At 40.5% G+C, this 21,230-nt stretch overlaps 1 protein-coding gene across 7 annotated transcripts in view; it reads left to right on the top strand.

The window, feature by feature from the left end:
* The window catches only part of DHRS7B (dehydrogenase/reductase 7B), a 749,348-nt gene that overhangs the window by 489,415 nt on the left and 238,703 nt on the right, over positions 1-21,230 (top strand). For all 7 annotated transcript variants that reach the window (XM_044089396.1, XM_044089394.1, XM_044089397.1 and 4 more), the window contains exon 3: positions 9,754-9,869. In XM_044089396.1, the coding sequence (XP_043945331.1) occupies positions 9,754-9,869 (116 nt within the window). The remainder of the gene's footprint in view (positions 1-9,753; positions 9,870-21,230) is intronic.

Raw genomic sequence — 21,230 nt, 5'->3', positions numbered from 1 at the left:
AGTGGAGGCCCGAGGAGAAAAGCTCCACTATCTAATGCATAATAACAAAAATACATTCAAAGTACATAGGTAATTTAAGACACAACTAAAACAGGGATTTAAAATTACATAGGTAATTAAGACACAAGTAAAACAGGCATATAGGCTTTCCTTTCAGTAAGTTCAAAAAGGTGAATACAGAGACTATCAAATTTTTACAGTACAGGTCAAAGTACATAGGTAATTTGAAATTCAACTAAAACAGGCATTCATAATTACATAGGGAATTTAAGACCACTAAAACAGTCATTTAGGCTATCTTTTCAGTAAGTTCAAAAGGTGAAAACAGAGACTATCAAATTTCTTCAGTACAGGTATATAAAATGTGAGACAGAAATAATTAAGTAGTTTAAAAGCAAAAGATAGAGTTACTAGAAAATTTTAGTTTGAAGTTGAGAGAGTCAATTTCTTAGGTAGAGATGAAAAATAAAATGGAGAAATAGAGTTGGGAGACAGTGCAAAGGATGCAGGAGAAGGTAGGAGGTACGTGATCAGCTAGGGTTATTGCAAGAGCAAAGCCAGTGATTGGTTAGAAAATGTTTCAGTTGAGTTTTAAATAGTGTGATAGAAGTTTGGGCTAAGAGGTCTGCAGGAAGTTTATTCCAAATTTTACCAACTGAGTTGGAAAATATAGAGTCACCTGCTGTATTCTTTGATAGAGAGGTTTGAATCAGTATTTTATTGGAAGAGCGTAGGGTTTTTAGGTTGTTATAGGGTTTTATCAGGGTGGAGAGCATTGGTATCTTTTCTGGGTGGTGAAGGGCTTTATGGGCAGTTGTAAGCTGATAGTATTGAATTAGGTGAGGTAACTCCAGCCACCCTAGGTTAAGGAGGTTCAGGCAGTGATGTGTTTTATATGGAGAGGCAGTGGCAAATTTGGCAATGTTGTTATAGGCTGTTGTAAGCCTATTGATGTTATGTTTAGAAAGATTAGTATATATGGGGGATGCATATAGTAGAGTAGAGATGAGATATGTTCTGGCTATGGTAGTTCTTGCTTCAGGAGTTAAGAAAGATTTGATTCTGTAGAGAGAACCTAATTTTTTGTTAGTTGCTTTTATGATAGAGTTGATATGAAAATCAAATTTTAGTAGGTTGTCGATAGTAACTCCTAGAAGTTTGGTTGTTTGGTCAGGAGAGATAAGGGTGCCATTGTTAGAAGTAAGTGTGAAACTAATAGGGGGAGACAGATGTGTGGGTGAGAAGAGGACAATTTTAGTTTTCTTAGGGTTTAAGAGAAGGCAGTGATTGGAGAACCATTGTTCTATGGTGGTAAAAGTTTTTTGAGTAAGTGAGTGGAGGTCAGCTTGGGTTGTGGCAGAGCAGATGATGGTGGTGTCATCGCATTGAATGCAAGTAGTTAGTGGGGTGGCTAGATACAGGTCGTTAATAAAGATGGAAAATAAAAGAGGACCTAAGATGGAGCCCTGAGGCACTCCTAAAGTGGTAGGGAGAAGTTCGGAAAGTTTGTTGTTCCATAAAACAGCTTGTTTCTGATTCTGAAGATAGGAAGTAAACCAGCTTAAAGCAAGATTATTGAGAGAGAGAGATTTTAAACAATGTAGGAGGAGTTGGTGATTCACCATATCAAAGGCTTTTGACAGGTCTACAAAGAATGCAGATGAAAGAAGATTGTTATTCCGGTTTATATTAATGGAGTCTATGAAGGATAATAAGGCTGTTGTGGTGCTATGGTAGGGACGAAAGCCATGTTGGCAAGTAGCTAGAAGGTTATTAGATAGGAGGTGATTTAAAAGCTGTTTGTGGATGCATTTCTCCATTATTTTAGCAATAGGAGATAGCAGTGCTATAGGGCGGTAGTTCGAGTACTCAAATGAATCACCGCCTTTGAAGAGAGCGATGATGTCGGAGATTTTCCAGAGTGAGGGTATAGTACTTTCTTTATGGTTCTGTTGATTAGAATAGAGATAGGGTAGGCAATAGCTTTAGCACCTAGCTGGAGATATTCCGCTGGCAATTTGTCAGCTGAGGGGGTTGAGGGTTTGAGTTTCTGAAGTAAATTAAGAATATAGGAAGTAGGTATGGGTTTAAGTTGAAATAGAGGTGGAGTGCAGTTAGTATTACCTAGTAAAGAGGGGTCAGGGCTTTGTTGGTTGGCCAGTTTAAGTATGGTTGAAGTAAAGAAGTTATTGAATGTGTTAGCTGTTTGTAGGGGAGAGACAGGGCAGGAGCCTAGTGGGTTGGGGGTTTCAACCTTGCCGGGGGATAGTAGTGAGTTAATTGATTTCCAAAATTTTTGTTGTTGGCGGTGGGAGGATTGCTGTAGCTTGGTGTAATAGTTCCTTTTATCTTGTTTGATAGCAAGCTTAGTCTTGTTCCTTTTTTGTTTGAAGCTAAGGTGATCCAAAGAGTCTTTCGTGGTTCTCCATTTAGTCCAAGCTTTATTCTTACTAAGGATAAGCTGTTTGGTGTTGGTTGTTAGCCATTGAGCTGTCTTAGATTTCATTCGTATAGAACGGATGGGGGCTACTCCTCCACCTTTTTTGTTAAGACGATCTTGTCTTAGGATGTTATAGCCAGGGGGGATAATTTCGTTATCTTTTATTGTGGATTTAAGCCAGGTTTCAGTAAGACAGAGAATGTCAAACTGTTGGACTTCTAGTAGGGCATGAAGAGCAGGAAGTTTGTTACATATGCTACGGATGTTAAGATGAGCTATTGTGAGAGATTTGGGAGGTTTCGTTTGTGGTGTAGACATAGGTTTCATAATTTGGGAATTAGGGGATGGTATGTCTGTGTTTGGGCCTGGGTTGGGGTTGATGTCCCCATCAATTAATGATAAACCATGAATAAGGTTAGTTAGTTGTGAGGTTTTGATGCTGTGCAAGTGTTTTGTGAGTCGAAGAATAAGGTATTTGATGTGTGAGAGACGATTTTATTTAGGTTCAAGATATGAGTTGCTGTATATGGGACTGTGATGGGTTGTGAGTGTAGTTGGGGGGGGTAGCTAGGGTATGTTTGTGTGGAGTACAAAAGGTAGGATTTAAAGGTTGCTCATAGTAGGTTATGAGGTAGGTAGAGGTAAGAATAGTTAGAAGAGTTAGTAGTAGGAGAGGAAGGTGAGTGTTGGACATGTTGAGATGAGTGGGGATTGTATACAGTAGGTATGTGTTCAGAGAGGGAAAGGGTGGGTGTGGGAGTGGACTGCTATGGAGTGGGTGGAGAGAAGAATATGTTCTGATTGGCTAGGGAATGTGGTGGGTGTGGTTATGCGGGGATAAATGTAGAGGTCCCAGGGACGGGTGGGATTTGGGGGCAGGGAGGAGAGCGGAGTGAGCCCGAAGGGCGAACGGAGCGGGCAGAGCCAAAGGAGTAGGAAATTGCTGAGAGGAAACAATCAGCCAGGTATAATAACAGTAGGTAACAATGGCAGATCAGTAGTCAGGAATCAGAAAAATGAATACTAGTTGTATAAATCCAAATACAGCAAAAAGTAAGTATTACTTTACAAATCTGAACACTTTTAAAAGAAATTCCTGAGGTCTAATGGCTTACCGGCTAGCAGAATGTAATTGCTGAAGAGCACTTGTGTCCTGGTGGGAGACTAGAAATTTAAAGATGTCTCCATGCTCAGCAGGATTCTAATATAGACTTTGTATTGGGGGAGGGAGATAGCACAAGGGGTGTAAACCAGGTGGAATGCAAAGAAACCAGAGAGGCAATCAGTGGAAATCAGTGAAGGCCTCAGAGAGGGTAAGTAATTCAAACTACCTGTAAAGTGAAGGAGAGAAGAGACAGCAAAGTTTATTAAGGTTGGGAGTGTGTCTTTACATTGACTTGCTGATTAGTAACCAGTTTGTGCACAGATTAGAGTAGGGAGATACATTAGCAATGATAGAGATGCAAATAAGCAGGTGATCCTCCAAGTGATACAAACTAAGGCAGAAAGAACTGAGAGGGCTGCTTGATGGTTAATTTAATTTAGTCACAGGGATGTGAATTAAAATCTATACTGTCTATTGGACTGTTAGGATTATTGTACTATCGGGGGGGACACAAGGCTACAACAGTCAGTTTTATTAGCAAGCTGAGAACTACTAAGAAATACTGCTAATGTAATAGCTTCACTCTCATAAAACATACAAGTAGAATGCCTGGGTGGACTGACCCTGCTCTTGAAGCTCAAAATGTATATCCTTGTTTAGTTTGCAATACTGATTCCTTCTTACACTGTATAGATGGAGTGGTAGCCGCAGACTGCAGATTTGCTTGAGTGTGCTCTGTAGAGAGAGAGAGAAAAAAAAGAGAGGATGAAGCTAGTAGAAGGGGACAAAGACAGGTCAAAGGAAGTAATGAGGCAATAGGAGGGTGTAAAAGATAAAAATCTGAGGATAGTGTGGATAAAGCAGGAGAATAGATGCTACTGCTACAGTTTGAGAGTGCTTCAACAGTAACCACATCACAGTGCATAACGTAATTTGGAAACAGGTTAATAAATCATACACAATACATTTATCAGCCAATTATCCTGTGCATACAAGAAAAAGGAAAATGAACACAACAGCACAGCTGAAGCAGTAGCAGATACAACTGTAGTGCTAAATTCAGTAAATACTGTTTCTAACTCCAAAGACTAGGTCAATTAGATATACATTACAGTTGTAACAGCAGTTTTAGTAGCATAGAGACAACATAGCTGCAGTGGTAGTGTCAGTAAAACACAATTCCTGAATGACAGAATCAACCAGTTAAATAAACAAATAAGCAGATCAGTAGTCAGGAATCAGAAAAATGAATTCTGAAAGTAGCTATGGTTCAAGAAATTTTGTTCACCTGGGCAACTCCGTGGTGTAGAAGGATAAAGTCTTGACTATATCACAGGTAACCTGAGTTGAGGAGTGATTATCAACTCCCAACTCACCCATTCTTCTGGGAGGGGGAGATGGCTGTGGCTGACCACATGGGTGACACCTAGCAGGAATCCTTGGTGTCTACCCAGTGGGGTTTTGGTCTGTCAAGTGTACATTGCTGTGCGCAAGATGCGTCGTTAGCTGAGGGGAATTTAGTGTGCAGAGGCATGCTTCCAGCTGGAGGTCAGCTATACTGGAGCTCAAAAGAGCCACCCCAAGGTTGGTGTTGCTTTCTGGGGGGGGGGGGGGCATGCCATCCCAGAGGACTGGCAAAGCTGCCTTACCACCCAAATCTTCCCAAATGGATGAGCTCATGGGGATTCCTTGGCAGGAACAAATGAACTGGAGGGCTGTCGTGCTCAGAAGTTCCTGACTTCCTATGATTGCACAATGAATGGGCTGACTGGGTGCAGATAGAGAAACCACAGGGCTTGGTCCTGTGGGGATGCAAAAATGTTCAATCAACTGATAACAATATAGTTTACTTAGAAAAGAAATGCAAAATAAGATCATCTTTTGAGGGCATTAATGTCCATCATACTCCTCAGCTATAAAATTCACTACTAATGAAAAAACAGTCTAAGAGAAAGGAGGTTCTTCACAACAATTTATCAGCAGAAGCTAAAGGAAAGCAATCAATCTATAATTCAGCTAGTGAAAGGAAAGAACAGACACACTCAGAAACCTTCAAAAGGATTCTCTTATCACTGCCTCTTCCACAGTACCCTTAGAAGGCAAGTTTCAGTGTCATTTTACTACTGACAACAGATACTCACAGATGATGAGTACTGCAGCCAATTCATCACAGTTATACCACGTAATTTATTCAGAAAATTCAAAGATAGTTAGCTCCACAGATTCCGTCCCATGAAGTTTACTTGGCACTTCATTTGATTAATCAACTTCTGGCAAAAAATACAATACAGAGTTCATTCAAGCCAATGAGGACCAGACTTTTATATGAAACTGGCTCTGGTATCAGAAGGAACGGCATCTTAAGATCAGGTCTAGATTTATCAGAGCTGAACAACTATATAAAGGAAAGAACTTTCAGAATGGTGATTCTGTTGACTGTACTTCCTTTTATAGACTTAAATTCTCACATGGCTGCACTAGACATGAAGATATAAATCTTCAGTTTGTAATGCAGTGAGATCTCACAAAAAAGTACCCCAGATACCAAAAAGATTAGCATTTCAGGTTTCAAATTTACCATTTTGTGTGGGTTTTCTCCAGGAGTTCTCATTATCTTTCACGTGCCAAAAGTTGTGTCATAGGTGAATTGGCATTCTTCCATGTTGTCCATAGGTGTGTGTGTGTGTATGTACTGCTGTGATGGCTTAGTGGTTAACTACTGTGACTATAGTGTACAGGGTCCTGGGTTCAACATCTGCAAAGGCTGTTTATTTCTGGCTAGGCTTATAAATGCCCTAGGGCAGATAGCCTAGTATGAACCTATGAACCTATGTATAACACTTAATGGATACATGCATCTTGCAATGGAATGGTGCCCTGCTCAAGATTGTTTCGTCTTCCATGTGCCCTCTGAATACTGGGATAAACTCCAACTCTCCCATGACTGACTCTGAAGTAAATTATGCAGGTAATCAGCAAATCAATGAATGTATGATTAACGCTTCTATTTGGGCATTATACAACCTCTCAGAGTATTTACCAACTGTTTAGCTCCACTATTTGCATACCATATACAGTAAAATGTAACAATTTTAACTGTGTAGGCAGGTGCTTGATAGTGGAAAATGCAAAGGAACTTGTCACACGACTCATCTGTTAGACCATTGCATTTTTTTCTAATTTGCAAGTTTAACAGTAAACTATGACTGAGACAAAAGAGACACTTCCTGGACTCCTTCAGCATTAGTAACATTCCAAGGGGCTTTCTTGCATTCATTGTTATTGAGGGTCTTTCCAACTCTGGGCAAAAGAAGAGACATATTCAGTAGGCCCTATTGTAGTCCCCTGATCTAGAAGTCATTTCAAGAAGACAGTTTCTGAAGGTATAAGAATGCATGTCTTCTTGCATTCTTTTGGTTTGTCATGGTAGATTCTATAGGGGAAAAACACACCCAGAACTGCATGTCAGAAACTTTAGCAGTCAATCCACATCTCCTGTGGATATAATGATTCTTGAAACATAGCATGTAAAGCAGGAATTTTTATGGTAGACAAATATGGTTTGCTGTATCCATATTACTGGCATTGCTTCACTATACAAAGTCTAAATCCTAACCACAGACTCTTTGGATTGTACTTGGGGAGGCCACATCAGCAACCTGTCAGTTCATAGCAGATGGTTTTAACAAGAAAGACCGCTTTACATCAGCATGAAGGAGAAAAAAAAGCATATACACGGCCTTGACAGCCTTTCAGGACAGTTTTCATCTATGTTGCCTGCATATCAAATTAGACAGTGCTACAGTAATGTGATCAGTAAACAAACGACGAGGAACTATATTTTTCAACTTTGCAAGAAGACGGTTCAAATTTAGGAACAGGCTTTGGAACACAGTTCACAGCTGCAGGCAGCTTATGTTTCAGCCTTCAAAAGTCCAAGTAGCAGATATGCCAAGTTGGCCAATCATGTTGGCTCATGAATGGAAACTAGCTCCAAAGAATTTCATAAGAATATTCAGATGTGGGACCTTCCAGAGGTGGATATCTTCTCTGTCCAACTCAACAGTCAACTGCAAATTTTCTTCTCCCTAATGCCTTACAAAACATCCTAGAATGTAGGTGCTTTCTCCTTTCAGTGGAATCAGTCACTTGTGTAAGCTTTTTACCCTTTTCTTCTTAACCTAGAAAGTTCTTTACAAAGCAAGAAAGACAAAGGTAGTCTGATTTTGACAGCTGCCTTGGCCCAGACAACATTGGTTTTCACTGCTAATGTGTTTGATATCTTTTTCATCACAGCTAATAACCTCTGCACAAATTTTGCTAAGTAACAAGTAGGCAAAGGTGTACTCCCCAACTCAAAATTTTGTGTCTTTCATGGATAGAAGTGAATTCTAGGAGCTGCTTACTGTTTGTACAAGTATCAAACATTTTAAAAGAGGGTAAAATACCTAGTGAAAGGAAATCTTCCATACGGAACTGGGGGAGATTTGTTTTATGGACAGTAACAAAAGGATTAGCTCATTTACGCTGTCCCATTATAAGATATGTACACTATTTAAACTACTCATTTTAAATCGGGATTATTCATCAATCAAGGTTCATGTTTCTGCAGTCTGTTAGTATTCTAGACATCCCACATATAGCAACTCATTATATCCAAAAGCATCTATGAAGACATATCTGTCCTTCTTGGGATTTGAACTTTTATGTTGGCAGAGATAAGTTTAACTCTTTCTGAATTAGCAGCTTCAACAGAGTTAAGATGTCTTTTGAAGAAGGTATTATTTCTGTTTGCAGTTACTAGTACCAGGCTCTCTTGTGTCCACCATTGTACTTGGTACTTTATAATACAAAGTGTCTCTAAAAACAAATCCATCTTTTTTTCTAAAATTATTCTCTGCACTAACCCTTGATTAGTCCATTCATTGCCATTGTTCTTTGCAAACTTATCAACATGAACTAAAGTACGGAATGCATCTGGTGGATGCTCATACGTATCTGAGAATGCTATGCAAGGATTAATGATTTCTGAAAGACTAGTTAGTTTTTTTGTGTTCTTTAAGAGAAAGGAAAGAAACCCTAACCAGTTGAAAGCAGACTCTTTATGAATGGTTGGTAAACTGTATTACCTTTTGTTATGCCAAGTACATTAAGCCTGTTCGAAGTACAGTGAATTCATTCTTCTAGGCCAGTTGATACACCAGCAACATATTTCAGGAATTGTTTCCAGTAGATATTTCAGTAGCAGCAGCATGAACTGCTGTTCATATCTTTACAAGGCATTATACATTGGCTGGACAGTCCAGAGGCATGACAGTTTTTGGCATGGCTGTGACTCAGGGGATTATGTAACTATCCTTCTCCCTTGGACATGATAGTACCATTCAGAAACCTGCCTGAGTGTTATGGTTTACTGTTACATTCCCTCTCTCCAAAGATGATAGTACAGTTATATGTAAGTATATTTACCATAAGGTTAGGCCATTGAGAAATGATCACTGTAACAGTAAAGTTACCCCTTCTTTTAACCCTGAGAAATTTCTAAAGTATTTATTTCTTATGATCTTACCAGTCAGTAATGCTTTTTACTAAAATTTAATTATTTATTAACTAAGATGTAACCTATTACAATCCGATGTCTTTGAGGTCCTTCAAGGGGTCAAAGAACTGATAAACTCTCCTGGCAATGCCAATTTTGTACGAGACCCTCGTGCACCTACTAACATTCAAAGAAATGCTCGTACAATGCCAGTGTTGGTTCTCATAGGAACTGAGGTATAGCTGATAAGTCTGTGGCTGGGAATGAATACAGATAAGGCGGGCATAACTCAAAAGTTATGATTTACTTACAGTGACGACTCCCTCACAAGTCTAATGTTATGGTATACAACAACAACATTTTCTGCAAGGGCTATTTAACTTAGATCAAATTAAGCTCCATGCATATGTTTGTGTGTTTAAGTTTTTGTGTGCAGTTTTAAAAAAAATGAAAACTTATGTACAATAGAATGTATTGCGTGAGGTCTCTGGGAATTTTCTTAGAATTATTTGATTGATTAGTAGAACTTGACAGGGGAAACCTGTTTTGATTAAGGTTTTTGTGACAATTCCATTATTGAAATCAAAATTATATTGTTTATAAATGTGCTATATTTTCTTCTCTCTGCAATATTGCATATCTCTTTAGTGTATTACTTTTTTGTCTTAGAATGTGCTAAATTGTTCCATGTGGCTGGGGCACGGCTTATCCTCTGTGGCAGAGACAAAGAAAAGCTACAATCAGTGGTAAAAGATCTAGCAAGATTAAATGACAAGAAAACAAAGGTAAGTCTATAACAAGAAAAATAACCAGAGCCTGTAGAGGTATTAGAGATATTTCGGAAATTTTGTGAAAATTTGTATAAAGCAAAGAAGTGGGGAAGTCAAGAAAAAGCACAAATGGAAATATTTATGGAGGACTTAAACATACCAAGGTTAGAGGCAGATGAGGCTGAAGAACTAAAAGTTAAATTTGGAGGAAATTAGATAAAAGTGGTGATGTATAACCAATCTACAGGAAAGTCTCCAGGAATATATTTAGAAGTTAGTAGGGAAGAAAGTGATAAAGATCCGGAAGGTTTAACAGCATTTTAAAAGGAGGGAAGGCACCACATCCTGGAAATAAGCTGCTGAAGCTGTAAAATCTAAAGACGATATAGGCCCATTTCAATTCTAAACCATGAATTTAGAGTGTTTATGTCTATAATGGCTAAAAGAATGGCAAAAGTGATAGCAAGATTGATAGATATGGGCTAATGTGGTTAGATATGGGCTAATGTGGTTTTGTGGAAGAGAGGCAAACGTTTGACAACATTAATAGAACAGTGATGATCCATTGAGAAGCAGCATGTAAGAAAATACTGCTGTTATTGGTGGGTCTTGGTACAGAGAGACCACATTCGACAAGAGTAAGCTGGGATTTTATAAGTAGGGCAATGGAAGCATTTACATTTCCTGATACAATAATAAGGTTAATTAGAAAGATGTATGAGGGATCAGTGACAAAAATCAAAGTGGGAGAGTGCGTATCTGATAAGTTGTGTCTAAACAGAGGAACCAGCAGGGGTGTCCTCTTTCTCTTTTGTTGTTTCTATTATGTTTAGAACCACTGGCAAAGAAAATAAGAGACTCAGAAACTCAATGATATAGGTGGTATGGTGTTCAAAATAGATGGCTTTATTTGCAGATGATATTATTTTGTACCTGACGGAACCAGAAAAGGACATCTCAGTGTTGTAGAATATTTTGAAACAGTTCTGTTTTTTCAGGATATAAAATTAAGATAAATTAAAGTCTGTGGCTATAAACTATGTATAAACTATGTACCCTCATGTGAACAATACCCATATTTATGGGGACATGATAAAATGAAGTATTTAGAGGTATGGTTTAAAAAACATTTGGTTATGCTACCTAAGGGTATGAAGGAACAGATTAAACAAACGATAATGCAAACCCTGACAAACTCTTCTCTATGGATAATGGATAGCAAGATATGAGCAGTAAAAATGTTTTTAGTCCCTTTTGTTTTATACATAGGTCAGGCATATTTTTATTAACCAGAGAAGAAGTTGTGGACACTAATTAGTAAAGAGTGAAACAATTTTATTTGGCAGTTGAAGTGGGAAAGTGTCAAGTGGGATTAGTTGATCCTGCCAACTGAACAACTAGGTGTGTAGGATTACATGATTTGAAGGGATGTTTTAAAACTACACAGTTAAGGCCCTCATACATAACACAAGCAGAAATCTACAATTTAAACTGGAAAAGGAAGATGATGAAGGGGGTAATTCAAGAAATAAGGAAAGAATGGGATTTTGGATGCAGATCCTTAAGGAGAATTATAAAAGTCATACAGAATATTATATTCATAAAGTAGCAGAAAGTATACAAAGAACTAAGCCAACACAGGAATAGAGAAAAGTGATTACCGATAGGTATGACTGCAATTAGGGGTAAAGAGAATAGACAAAGAGGGGATTGGAATTTATTGGAGGAAGCTGGCAAAGGAACCAAGGTATTGGGAACAGATAATTAGAAAAGGAAAGGTGATAAATAGTATGAGAAGAGGCCAAGAAGACATTTGGATTGCAGGCTAGTGATTACCTTATCAGGAGTTGATATCAGACTGTAGAGAAAGGAAGAGGGATAGTGGAATCCTAAACAAAAGACCTCCACTAGGTGAGGTTTTAATTGAATCTAGAACAGAATCTGCTGTTAAAAAGGGGTAATTAGTAGGGCATATAACATTTTGCACAATAGCTGTAGGAATCAATCAGAAGAGGTCAGAAAAGATTGGGAAGAGAGATTAGATAAGCAGATGTCCTTGTTTTCTCATGTTGCAGTATTCCAAACCCTTGAGTTATCCTCTGCTAGCTACACGAATGTCCGGCCAGTATACAAAAGCTTCTAGTCACTGCTAGGTACATGGGATGTCTGACAGTGACCGAGAGAGTGTGGTCCATAAAAGTGATGTCTGCACATACCTTTCCCCAGAACTTCTCTGCTGCCAGTCGAAAGCAGGCTCTTCCTTCCGTCAGATGTTCAAATTCAAAGATAAGTACCCTGTTGGGGCTGTTTTCTGTTTCTCTTGAGTCACTGCATGCCTGTTTAGGTATGCATCATCCAGGAAAGGAAAGGAAAGTGCAGGTGCGGACATCAGATCCCCCATAAGGATGCCCACGAGCTCTGCCTTTTCTGCTTAGGGCCTACACACGACCATCAAACTTGCGCCATCTGTCAGGCCTTCATACCTAAGACACTCCACAGTCATCTGCACTCCCTTAATATTTACCTACAAAACCAGCATCTTAAATGCTTGGTGCTAGCAATGGAGGGGCCATCTGGTTAGACTGTAGAGCCACCTAAGAAGAAGGCCAAAGTTTCTAGGCCTGGACCTGCTGCTGCCCCTCCTCTACCAGATGTCCCTCCTGTGGCCAGTGTTCACCTGGAGGAATGTTTGCAATTTGCCGAAATAGGTATAGAGGGTACCGTTTGGGAGACTCCAGAACCTAAGGCAGAAAGCATGTCCGTAGAAGTCTTACAGATGTTGGCCGCTGCTGCCAAGGTGGAACCTAGGCTCGTTATGGCCACCCAGGCAGGCTCTTCCACTGCTTCTGAGCATACAGAATCTAGACCCACCTTAGCCCCTACGCCTTCTTGGCCTTCCCTGAAAAAGAAGCAATAGACTAAACATGCTTCCCTTCCGGCAGAAAGCCAGCCAGACTGGCAGGCCTTTTCCCAGTGCCTATTTAATGCTTTTATAGTCATAAGGCCTGCCATGCCTGCTTCTTCACTGGCTCCCCCATCTCCTTAGTCCCAGACCACAGGTTGATGACACTCTCCAACCTGCAGCTGAGGATTCTCCTTCCTATGTGTCCCAGATGCCGTCCCCTCTTGGGCATGCTTCCCTAGAGAAAGGGCTCTGCTGAGACAGACTCCCAGAAGAGGACCTCACCTTTGGTGATACCATCTCAAAAATTAGAGAATATTTTAAGTGGGATTCCTCTAAAGTGTCAAAGGTCCAAAAAAGATACTACGAGCTCTTGCAGATGGACACCCCTGCTCCTTCTGCCATTCCTCCAGTTTTATCAGCCTTCTTGGATGCTTTGTATGCAGGCTGTGTAAATCCAGATTTCCAACCACCTGCCCCTTGAAGGCCTGATAGATTCTGCTCTGCAGATAAGCCATCCAGACCGGTTCCCTCCACCTCTGTTCTTCCCACAGACAGAAACAGTAAGTCAGTAGAGCGTATTGGCAAAAAAGTTTATACTTCTGCTACCTTGGCCTTTAGGGCAGTAAATTACAAGGCACATATGTCCAAGTATGCCCTGGCCCTTTTGGCTCAGGTCATTAAGCTTTTGCCAGACATCCCTGACTCACCAGTCAAGGCTCAAATATCTAGCCTCATCTCATTGTCTTCACAAGTCACAAGACATTCAAATAGATGCAGCTGTAATGCTGCAGAAGCCTCTGCTAGATCTGCAGCCTCTGCCTCAGTCCTTAGAAGATACTGATGGTTAAGACTACAGCCCTTACCTGATGATATTCAGGCCAAACTCAAGGATACTCCCCTGGATAACTGTCCCATTTTTGGGGGTAAGGTGGCTGATCCATTCAAGACCCTTCAACAAAAGGGAAGGAACTCCAGGACCTCAAACATTTGTTTGTCTCCCCTGTCCCCAAATTTCATAGGAACTACCTCACCAAAACCCAGTTCATTAGAAAACACTCTGCTCCAACCCTCCATTCTAAGATCAGAAAGAGCACCAGGAAGCAACAGACCCCTTCCAAGCTTGTTCAGACTCCTGCCCAGAAACCTCGGTTTCAAGACAGGGCAGGTAGTCTGTGACTACCTACGTTTGCTGTCCACACTTCCAAACTCCATTTCCCTGTCCCTAAGGCTCTCTCACTGTCTTTCTGTTTGACTAAGCATTACCCGCAGGCAAGTGGGTCTTGTCCATTATAGAAAATGATTATTTCATGACATGGATCATTCCTCCTTCTTGGAGAGGCTTCCCACAGCCACTCAAAGACCAGCCCCCCCGTGTTTCAGCCAGTCATAGACACCCTCCTTTCTCAAGGAACCATACAACCTGTTACCCTGGCAGAACAGGAGAAATGGCTTTTACTCCAGACTCTTCCTAGTTCCAAGGCAGGATGGACCATGGAGACTTATCCTGGAGCTCTCCCACCTCAACCTTTTCTTAAAAGTACCCACCTTCCGTATGCTTACTCTGCAGCCCCTCTTTCCTTTGGTAATGCCTCAGGGATTTCTAGCCACTTTGGACATAAAGGATGCCTACCTACACATCCCAATAAGGCCCAACTACAGGAAATACACTTTTTTGTGGGTTCCTCACATTTTCAGTTTTCTGCTTTGCCCTTTGGACTCTTTTTACAGCTCCAAGGCTATTCACCAAGTCTCTGGCTCCAGTTATTGCTTATTGCAGGGTCCAAGGGATTCAAATATTTCCGTACCTGGATGACCTCCTGATACAGGCAGAATGTTCTAGATCCCTACTTCACCAACTACACAAAGTTATCTCAGTGTTGCAGGTACTGGGATTCAACATCAATTACCCCATGTCCAACGTGAATCCCTCCCAGGACTAAGTTTTCCTGGGGTGCAGAATAAGGATAGATGTCATGAGAGCATTCCTTCCACCCACCCCAAAAGGTGGAAAACCTAAAGCAGTAACTGTTCTCTGTCCTCCACGCCACTGCTATGACAGCCAAACAATATCTCATTGGCAAGACTCCACATGAGAAAATTGCAGTGGTACCTGAGATCAACATGGACCCAACATTCACACTCGTTGGACTTCAGCATTCCATTCCTTTCATGCCTGAGGAAGGAGATCCTCTGGTGGTTGGAGCAAATCGCAGTCAACCCAGGACTCCCCTTACAGCCCCTTCCCCCAGTTCAGGAGATGTACATAGATTCCGGAGAGGGTACCTGGTCAGACACCTTCAGGTGGGAGCACATCAACATCAGGGAAATGAGAGTATTCATATTTGCCTTGAGAGTTTTTCTACATATCCTAAAACAAAAACCCATGAAATTGTTCACAGACAACACTACAGTTCTATGGTATGTGAATAAATGGGGGGACAAAATCCTACTTGCTATGCAGGCTTGCACTCCAAGCCTGGGAACTGACGGTCCAACAGGGAGTCTCCCTGCAGGCAGTTTATATCCCTTCAGCACAGAACATTCAGGCAGACACTGTGAGCAGGTCCATGTCACAATCCCATGAATGGATGTTTCACTGTGATGCGTTCCTGGACATTGTCCACAAGTGGGGTACACCACAAATGAATCTGTTTGCCTCCCCTGTTAACAGACAACTACCACTATTTTGCACCAGCTACACAGTCCCCTAATAAGGGCAATGGAAGCATTTTCAATCTCTTGGAAAGGGATGTTTCTTTATGTATTCTCCCCCCCCCCTCACTCCTTCAAAAAGTCCTACTGAAAATCCAGTGGGATAAACCAAAGATCTTGTTGGTGACTCCTTTTTGGCCAAGCCAGCATTGGTTCCCCCTTCTTCTACATTTAGCCAGGGGCAGTCATCAAAAATTACCTCACTGAGTGGACCTTCTCAGACAGGACAAGGGATCCCTAATCCATCCCCACCTGGAATCTATGAACCTAACTCTATGGGTGATAGAATCTTGATCCCTTACAGACATTTTTACACTGATGACATGCTAACAGTCCTGTAGGAGACCAGGAAACCTAATTTTAGGAGATCTTACTTGTATAAATGGAAAAGATTCTCCATGTGGTGTCTACAAAAACAGCTGGACCTACTGCAAGGTGAAGTCCCCTTAGTGTTGTCCTATCTGTGTGAAGTCTTGCAAGCAGGGATGGTATATTCTTCTGTTAAGGCCCACCTGGCTGCTATTTCAGCTGGTCTGCCTCTTGACCCTCCTCTTGCATCCCTTCTTCCTGCAAAGTTATTCCTGAAGGGAGTATTGCATCTCGGCTCCCCCCCCCCAGGAAGCCAGTTCCACCTCCATGGGATCTGAACTACATTTTAGAAAAGCTCAAGGTTGCTCCCTTTGAACCAGCATCCAAAGCATCCTTGAAACACTGTACTTGGAAGACTGTACTCCTGGTGCACTGGCATCAGACAGAAGAGTGTCAGAGCTCCAGGCCCTCGTGGCAACTCCTCCCTTTCTCCTCTTCCACAAGGATAGACTGACCCTGAGAATCAGTTCCTCCTTCATGCCCAAGGTGGTCAGTGATATGTCCTTAAACCAAGGTATTCACCTGTCCACCTTTTTCCCACATCCCCAGTATGACAGTGAGAGAGAGAGTATTGCATTAATTTGATGTTCACAGACAGCTTAGATTTTACCTTGACAAGACCAAGTCTCTTGCATTCATTTGATGTTCACAGAAAGCTTAGATTTTACCTTGACAAGACCAAGTCCATTAGGAAATCAGAGCAATTATTTCTCCTTTCACCCCAGGGCTCTGGGAAAAGTGATGAGAAAATAGACAATGGATTTCCCTGGCTATATTCTTTTGCTACACATACCATGGAAAACATCTAAATTCAAAAAATAAGGCCCACTCCACTAGAGCCATGGCTTCATCTGGAGCCTTCTTTAAAGGACTGGATATTGCTTCCATTCTAAAGGCAGCTACATGGACATCTATCCATAACTTCACTAAGCACTACAGACTGGATCATATCTCCAGATCCTGAGTGGGATTTGTTAGGGCAATCCTACATGGTTTCATAGAAAACAGTTCCATGCCACTCCCCCCTCTTCTTCCCTTTGAGCTGTGGCACTCAAGCAAGGGTTTGGAATGCTGCAACATGAAAATAGAAGGACATAGAATAGCTGTGTAAAATCTTACCATAACCATAGATGTCCTTCTCTTCCATGTTGTAGTATTCATTCCCTCCCTCCAACCCCCTTTTTAATTAAAACTATTCCTTCTTGGATGACACAGGACTTCTAAAGCTATCCTGGTACTGGAGTCTGACTGGAGCATTCAGTTCTGAGAAAAGGTAAGTGCAGACATCACTTTTATGGCCCATGCCATTGTCAGATTTCCCATGTACCTAGCAGTGACTAGAAGCTTTTGTATACTGGCCGGAGATTCAGGTAGCTAGCAGAGGATAACCCAAGGGTTTGGAATACTGCAACATGGAAGAGAAGGATTATGGTAAGATTTTACACTACTGTTTTTTCACAAAGAAACAATGGGAGGACATATGTATAGCTTCCAAATATGCAGTATAATCTAGAAGATTTACGATTTTTGCCTGGAAGTGTTTGCATAGATACCTTTATACCCCAAGTATACTCCAGAGAATTTTTCCTCAGGTAGATGGCAAATGTTAAGAGATGTGATGGGGAAGAAAGATGTAACTGATATGTAACGTGTTTTGGGAATGTACTAAGTTGGCAGACTTTAAACATTCTCTGCAGTGTACTCTGTCAGGAATACTGGGTGAGCAAATGAGTTTAACTAAGAGATTTTCTTTTTTTTTTAACTGGGATACAGGATCTAAATTGTCTAAACATAGTAAGGCCTTGTTAAGATTAATTCTGGTGGCTGCCAAAAATAGCAATTATTAGAAAACAGAAATCAAAATGTGAAACATCCATACTTAAAGTAGTGAACATTGTAACAGAGATAAAAGAGGTGGGCTCTTTAGAAAAGGGTAGGAGTAAATTGCATAGTAAAAATGAAAACTGAAGGAACAACATATGCAGAAAAAATGTTTTGGGAGAGGAATGAGATTTAAGGGAAACCAGGCATAGAATAATTTTATGTAATGTTGCCTAAATTGTTGGATGTGATGTGTTGTTGTTGTTGTGTCTTTCGGCTTATCCCGGTTAGGGGTCGCCATAGCGGAACTCCGGTCCGCTAATGTTTGGTAGTGGATTTTTACGTGCCGAGTCACCAGCCCTGACTCACAATCTTCAACGCAGGCACGCCCATTCACGCATGCCTCCACACAGAAGATGCTCTAGCTGAGAATAGAATGGGACAACGTCTTGCTGTGAGGCGACAATGCTACCGCAGCACCACTACTGTCTGTAAATGTGAACATGCTAATACGGTTTGACTACTTTTATATAAATGTAAGCTTGCCTGTGTCACAAGTGATTATTCAGTAAAGGTGTTAAAAATAAACAAAACAAAGGTAAATGTGGCAGTGCCTTTGTGTTATACTTAGAAATATTTATACATTTATGATTTTCATAGCTGAGTAATGCTCATTAACTATAATGAAACAAATGTGAACAGTAGGGCAACTTGTAGCTCCTTTCAAAAAGTAGTTGTCTCAGTATTGGAGTGGCCATCTTCTTCTTCTCTCCTAACATCAAAGCCTCAAATGACCAGTAAAGCACTTCAGATATAGTCTACAGTAGAGTGGAATCCTGGATAAACTGTCACTTTCAGAGTAGCCATTCATGTACATTGTAGCTGCCAGCTGTTGCCTGCTACAATTGTTACTTCCATCTTGAATAGAGCATATACTGCTATATCTGTCAGTATAACCAGAAGTTTGAAATTACAAGCTACCCCCACCCGTTCACTGCTATTTTACACTACCTACAGCTTATCCTTGCCCCACAAAAACATATAAGAATATGTTGTAGCTGTGCTGTTGCCTTACCCACCCTCTATCCCCTCTACTCTTTTTTTTTTTAATACCCTTATTGAATTGCCACTTGTGATGCAGGCAAATTTACGCTTATATAAGTGAAAAACTATATTAACATGTTCACAGTTATACACATTATAGATCGCTTATATTCTTCTGTACAATATAATCAGTATAACAATATATAAATTGATCAATTACTGGCTTCTGTTAAACTTCATTCCTCCTCCAAAATATTTTTTTGCATGTATTGTTGCCACAGTTTCCATTTTTTCTATGTAATTTGCTCCTATCCTTTTCTAGAGATCCCACTTCTAATTATTTTATCATTATCGCAATATTTGCTACTTCAAATATAGTTGGTTTAGACACTAGATTTCCATTTTCTAGTAATTGCTTCTGTGGCAGCCACCAGAATTAAACTTAACCAGGCCTTACTATGTCTAGGCTATTCAGATCCTGTATCCTAGCTCCAAAAACAAAAAAATAATTTCCTTAGTTACACCTATTTGCTAACCCAGTATTTTTGACAAGAGTACTCTGTAGGGAATTTTTAAAATCTGCCATCTCATTATACCCAAAACGTATGTTCCCAGTTACCTCTTTCTTCCCCATCACACTGTCAGCATTTTCTGTCTACCTCAAGAAAAATTCTTTGGAATCTGCTTTGGGTACAAAAATACCTATGCACTTTCAAACAAAAATCCTGAATCTTCTAGACTTTCTTGCATATTTGGGAGCTGTACATTAGTCTTACCATTGTTGCTTTGTGAATTGTTTATCCAGTCCATCTTCCCAATCTTTTTTAACCTCCTCTGATTGATTCCTATATTTATTGTGCAATATTTTGTATGCCCTACTAAGTGTTGCTTTTTTAAAGTGGCTTCTGTTCTAAATTCAACTGAAAACATTATCAGTGCAGGTCTTTCACTAAGGATTCCCCTATCCATTTCTCTTTGCCTGTACTCTCGATCCCTGGTAGGGAAGGTAGTCTCTGGTTTGCAGTCCAAGTGTCTTCTTGGCCACCTCCTATTCTATTACCTTCCCTCTATAATAATTTGTTCCCAATACCTTGGTTCCTTTGCCAGTTTCCATCCCACTCCCCCTACTCTTGTACATAGTTGCAGTTGGAATGTAAGGTAGGGTTGTGTTTGTTTTTACTTTATAAGTTATTAATCGTTTGTTGCTGTTCTTTCATTGCATGGATAAGAAAGGCATGAAGAAAGCTACACCCTGACTGCTGAGTGCCATTCTTGGGATTAGCCAATCAGCACTAAGAGTAAAGGAATGAGGGGAGCCAGAGCTTTTTGAAGCTGGTTGGTTTTTGTTTCCTGGGAGAAACCAATGTAGCCTAAGGACTACTGCAGTAGTGAGGAGTTCGAACATCTAATGTTATGGGTAACTTACACAACTGTACTTTACCTCTTTTTTTCTAGATTGAGCAACTACCTGGTCATTAACACTTCAATCCTGACCTTCAAGTCCTATTATTGTATCTGCTGCCTCTCCAGCTGATAAAATTAAAAGGGGATACTAGCCACTTCTTATGATTTACCTCTGTAAGACTCTTCAGTAACCTTACCAGTTCTTCTCTTCTTTAGGAGCCAACAGTCTGCCTTTATTTTCAGGCAATAATTTAGACAAGAGGATATGGTACAGAGGATTGTCTGGGTAGCTGTGACGATTTTTACTGGAATTCTTTTCACTATAAAAGTTAGGATAAAATTCCCCAAAAGCATGCAGGATATCAGTGGGACACTTTACCTTGAAGTGCATCTGTTTGTCTGATGTTTCACATGCTGAAGGTGCAGTGCTGACCTAAACCGTGGGAAAAGTATCAGAATACTTCTCATATTAGGTCTTTTTCCTAAATAAAGGTCGGATTCAGGTAACCTTTTTCCTAAATTGAAGGTCCGATTCAAGTAACCTTATCTCCATTTTACTCATTTGACTATCCCACCTGTCTGTTGTACTTTGCAGTTCAGCTAGACAGTCCTGCCAAGCCTTTGCTTGAAACTTGCTCACTTATTTCCTAGATTTTTGCATACCGCATCACGCCCATATGTATTGAAGTCTTAAATACTTCCCACTAGTCTACCCAGCTTGCCCTAATTCATGGGCAGATTCTGTCCCACTGTGACAGCTAATCCTGAAACCACTTACAGAACTAATTGGATACAAGAAGATTTAGACATTGAGTCTCTGTGTAATCAGGGGCACCATAACAGGGACATACTCTGAGAAAGTGTCAAGTCCAGCTACTGTACGTATATGTTTCTGTTTTATCATTATTTTGTCTGTCCTCAAAAAGAAAGAATACCTATGTGAAAAAAGATGAAGGTCTGGCCCTTTAACCTTAAAACTTGGTGATGTCCAGTGGTCTAAGGGGCAGTAAGTGGAAAGGACCCTATTGACTCTGAGCATTGTAACTTCACTGAGTCACCCCTTAAATGTCTAGCAAATCAGTAATTAGGTTCCACTGTCTAACTAATAATGTTATTCTTTC

Source organism: Protopterus annectens, chromosome 12.part0, assembly GCF_019279795.1.
Source record: "Protopterus annectens isolate FY-2018-M chromosome 12.part0, PAN1.0, whole genome shotgun sequence".
NCBI classification, from domain to species: Eukaryota; Metazoa; Chordata; order Ceratodontiformes; family Protopteridae; genus Protopterus; species Protopterus annectens.
This window is presented reverse-complemented; position numbering and strand designations above follow the sequence as displayed.